This window comes from Siphateles boraxobius, unplaced genomic scaffold, assembly GCF_051911475.1.
Source record: "Siphateles boraxobius isolate OS27281-9 unplaced genomic scaffold, OSU_SipBor_1 207, whole genome shotgun sequence".
Classification (NCBI taxonomy): domain Eukaryota; kingdom Metazoa; phylum Chordata; class Actinopteri; order Cypriniformes; family Leuciscidae; genus Siphateles; species Siphateles boraxobius.
Genome location: NW_027508819.1, coordinates 1,885,201 through 1,889,715, shown reverse-complemented (window position 1 = coordinate 1,889,715; position 4,515 = coordinate 1,885,201). Strand labels below are relative to the sequence as shown.

The window sequence follows — 4,515 nt, the reverse complement described above, 5'->3', positions numbered from 1 at the left end:
GGGCTGATTGTTCTCTGCTCATTTCTCAAGGGTAAATGAATATACATGTGTCATACAAGATATTTCTAATGTGATTATGATCATTGTTTGTACTTTAGTCTGTCAGATTTGATCCTTGCAGACGTTCATGCTGTCATGTGGATGCCCTGATGTACAATCAAACATCTGATGAAATGTCTTTTATGTTAAGAAGATGATTTAATTTGGATTGGTGAATATAAGACCACTTTTCTTTGATATTTTTGTGGTCAACACAGGTTACATGTAGATTTATATCATGTACTTTATAACTATGTAATTGTAAGCTGTGTTTAAGAGTGAAAAAGTATCTGATGTACAATCTGAACACACACATCTACTCTGTCTCAGGTATCAGTGGAGAGAGCACACATCTCTATGTGTTCAGCAGGGATGGTGAGAGCGTCCGTCTGCCCTGTAAAAGTGCTCGTAATGACTGCACATCAATTACATGGATGTATACCGGAGAAAGACGTTCAGTGACAGTTGAATTATTTGAAGAGGGGATGAAGAAGAATGATATAGAGAGACGTGAGAGACTGAGTCTGGGGTATTACTGTTCTCTGAACATCTATAACGCCACAACTGAAGATCGTGGACAATACACCTGCAGACAACAAACGAATACACAGATACTTACTGAAGACAATGTCCATCTGCATGTTCTTCATGGTCAGTGTTTATGTTCATTATATGATAAAAGAACATAATTCTCTCTTTAAACTCAGACGTTTACTGAAATAAATGTCTGTTGTGTGATTTCTGTTTCAGTCTCTCCATCATCCACACAGACTGAGATTAGACCCGGACACTCGTTCTCTCTCTCCTGTCGGTTGTATGTACATGATGTATATAGTTGTGTTAAACTCTTCAATAAAGAGGGAATTGAGCTGATCTGGAAGAATAAGACTGGTGTGAATCTGCAGTCAGACTCCAGATATCAGATCTCATTCTCTCCTGAACACTGTCACAGTTCTCTGACTACAACACTCCTCAGTGAAGACAACAACACCGAGTGGAGATGTGAGATTACTAACGGAGAAGACGTCCAGACCTCAGTCAGATATACTGTCACATACTCGGGTGAGAAAACTAAATATATGCCAATGTTTATATTCAGCTCAATGCTGGACATGCTGTATGTATATTCATCTATACGTCTGTAAATATAAATAATGCAGTTCTGAACTGATCAGTTCATCAGTTACTTTGACTATAATCATATTTATCTTGTGATACTATATTATTACATCTCTGTGTCTGATGCAACTCTTTTCTCCTCTTAGTCAGTTCACCAGACAACAAGACTTTGGTTGGGTTATCACTCAGAGGTATGAAAGGTCTTTAACACATTGCATTAGACTGAGAACGACTCCATTTGTTCGTCAATGTTGGTTCATTTATCATCATTTACAGTTTCATGGATTGAGTTCGTTTATTGTCTTGTGCTGTAAACCTCTATCTGAACATGTCTGTCTCTTTGCTGTAGTGATGATACTTATCATTGAGATCGCAGTATTCACTACTCCTACTGTTATTCTTCTATGGATCATCTGTGAAAGGAGAGCTGGTGAGATTTGAGACTCTTTTCAACATCTGGCAATTCACAACAATTGATGACTGTTATCAGAAAGTCACATATACACCATCTGAAATATATTCAAGAGTTAATCAGTCTTCTTACCACATGATACTATATGAGAGGTTTGATATAATGGTGTGCTTTTATTCACAGATAATAGAAGAAGAGGTCAGGACACCCAGAATGAGACTGATTGAACCTCCCTCTTGGCAACTATACAAATATGCATTTTTACGGATAGGAATTTTATAGGCATAGACTGCTTTAAACTGATTTATTCAAAGTTATGTAAAAGTTATGTTAATATATATAAAGAGAGAGAGAGAGAGAGAGAGAGAGAGAGAGAGAGAGAGAGAGAGAGAGAGAGAGAGAGAGAGAGAGAGAGAGAGAGAGAGAGAGAAAGTGAAGGATTGATTATAAGTACATGGAACATGTATAAAACTGTAACATTTAGTTCAATAACAGCTATAGGCCAGGTCATGAACGCATTAACTAACGGTTCTGCATTTGTCATTGAAAGCATATCTCACAGTTTATATATATTTTTAAGATAGAAGAATGTGGTTTTACAGATGCTAGAAATGTGGCTTATACACACACACACACACACACACACACACACACACACACACACACACACACACACACACACACACACACACACACACACACACACACACACACCCACACCCACACCCCCACACACACACACACACACACAGGTTCCTAACCAACGATGAAGACCAGACAGAGCAGCCATCAAGTGTTAGACAGTATTCTAGGTTATTACGTGCAGAGCTTTTGGCTCAATAATTAGAATATCTGTAATTTTTTCAGAATTAAGTAATAGGAAATTACTAGTTATCCAATTTTTTTTTATCAGCTATGCATTCCGTTAATGTTTGTGAAGTTCCGTAAGGTGGTGAAGAAATATAGAGCTGAGTATCATCAGCATAACAGTGAAAACTAATGCCATGTTTCCTAATAATATCTCCTAAGGGTAGCATGTACAGAGTGAACAGCAACAGTCCTAGTACTGAGCCTTGTGGTACGCCATACCGAACTTTTGACCGATAAAACATCTCTTCATTTACTGGTACAAACTGATAATGGTCAGATAAGTATGATTTAAACCATGCTAATGGCAACGTAATTTTCAAGTCTATTCAAAAGAATGGTACGGTCTAAATCCTGACTAGCAATCCTTGCAGATTCCATTTATATCTAAAAAGGAAGATAGTTGTGAGGATACTGCCTTTTCTAGTATCTTTGACAGAAAATGTAGATTTGAGTTCAGTCTATAATTGACAAATTATTTAGGATCAATATGTGTTTTTTAAAGAGGTAAAGAGGTTCCATAAGAGCCAGAAAAGTATTCGGTACATATCCTAATGACTATCCTAATCCATATCTGTCACAGTGTTGGGTTTGTGTTCCCCTGATGTCCACTAGATGTCCTCCTTTCCCACGGTGTCCTTCACTTATGAACTACATTTCCCACGATCCTTTGTCTCATCATTGCACTCAGCTGTTTCTTATCACTGATCATTGCACTCAGCCAATTCCCCATTATCATTGTCGATTCCCTGTGTATATAACCCTGTCTGTTTCAGTATGTGTCACGGAGTCCTTGTATTATGTCCCCACACTTCCGTTATTTGTATCATTCTGGTTCTCGTTTGTATTTTATGTTTTGGATTGCCTTATTGGACTTTTGACCCCTGCCTGGATGACTAAGAGTTTGGATTGCCCTTTATATTAAACTACTGCTTTTGGATTTTCTGCCTCCAGTGTGTGTTCCGTGACAGAAGGACTCCGTCACACAAGATCCAGCGGTATGTTTCTCAATATCTCTTCCCCAGCCACCGAGCGGGAGAGAAGGGAGTTTTTTAAGGGGACCCGATTAGTTAAGTTTCGTGGAACCCGTGGAGGTCGCAGTGGAGGAGGTGGTCGAGAGCCTGTTCACGTCCCGTCTGCCCAGTCAGAGACTGTTCACGTCCCGTCTACCCAGTCAGAGACTGTTCACGTCCCGTCTGCCCAGTCAGAGAATCTTCACGTTCCGTCTGCCCAGCGAGAGACTGTTCACGTTCCGTCTGCCCAGCGAGAGACTGTTCACGTTCCGTCTGCCCAGCGAGAGACTGTTCACGTTCCGTCTGCCCAGCGAGAGACTGTTCACGTCACGTCTGCCCAGCGAGAGACTGTTCACGTCACGTCTGCCCAGCGAGAGACTGTTCACGTCACGTCTGCCCAGCGAGAGACTGTTCACGTCACGTCTGCCCAGCGAGAGACTGTTCACGTCACGTCTGCCCAGCGAGAGACTGTTCACGTCACGTCTGCCCAGCGAGAGACTGTTCACGTCACGTCTGCCCAGCGAGAGACTGTTCACGTCACGTCTGCCCAGCGAGAGACTGTTCACGTCACGTCTGCCCAGCGAGAGACTGTTCACGTTCCGTCCGCCTTCCTGGGCCGGGACTATCTGGAGCGTCTGGCTCGGATCCTGGACATGCCCGTGTCTGCTGTTCCAGAGCCGGAACCAGTGTCTGCTGTTCCAGAGCCGGAGCCGGAGGCAGAGCCAATGGCCGTTCCAGAGCCGGAGGCAGAGCCAGTGCCCATTCCAGAGCCGGAGGCAGAGCCATTGCCGGTTCCAGAGCCGGAGGCAGAGCCATTGCCGGTTCCAGAGCCGGAGGCAGAGCCAATGCCTGTTCCAGAGCCGGAGGCAGAGCCAGTATCCGTTCCAGAGCCGGAGGCAGAGCCAGTGCCGTCTGCCTTCTTGGATCTGGACTATCTGGAGCGTCTGGTTCGGATCCTGGACATGCCCATGTCTGCTGTTCCAGAGCCGGAGCTAGTGTCTGCTGTTCCAGAGCTGGAGGCAGAGCCATTGCCCGTTCCAGATCCGGAGGCAGAGCCAATGCTTG

The 4,515-nt window shown here is 43.4% G+C and overlaps 1 protein-coding gene across 1 annotated transcript; it reads left to right on the top strand.

Annotated features, from left to right (window-relative positions):
* Positions 1–332: 332 nt before the first annotated feature.
* Positions 333–1,373, top strand: LOC143745590 (uncharacterized). The gene is made up of 3 exons (XM_077237708.1): positions 333–690; positions 790–1,101; positions 1,305–1,373. Exons 1-3 carry the CDS (start codon positions 333–335, stop codon positions 1,364–1,366), a joined length of 732 nt encoding a protein of 243 aa, XP_077093823.1. The 3' UTR covers positions 1,367–1,373.
* The last annotated feature ends 3,142 nt before the right edge of the window (positions 1,374–4,515 follow it).

What these genes read in the sequence shown, in the direction of transcription:
- LOC143745590 (XM_077237708.1), top strand. Translation starts at nt 333, where the DNA reads ATGTACAATCTGAACACACACATCTACTCTGTCTCAGGTATCAGTGGA. An exon ending in CCATCTGCATGTTCTTCATG is followed by an intron (nt 691 to 789) that starts GTCAGTGTTTAT and finishes TTTCTGTTTCAG; the next exon opens with TCTCTCCATCATCCACACAG. An exon ending in ATATACTGTCACATACTCGG is followed by an intron (nt 1,102 to 1,304) that starts GTGAGAAAACTA and finishes TTCTCCTCTTAG; the next exon opens with TCAGTTCACCAGACAACAAG.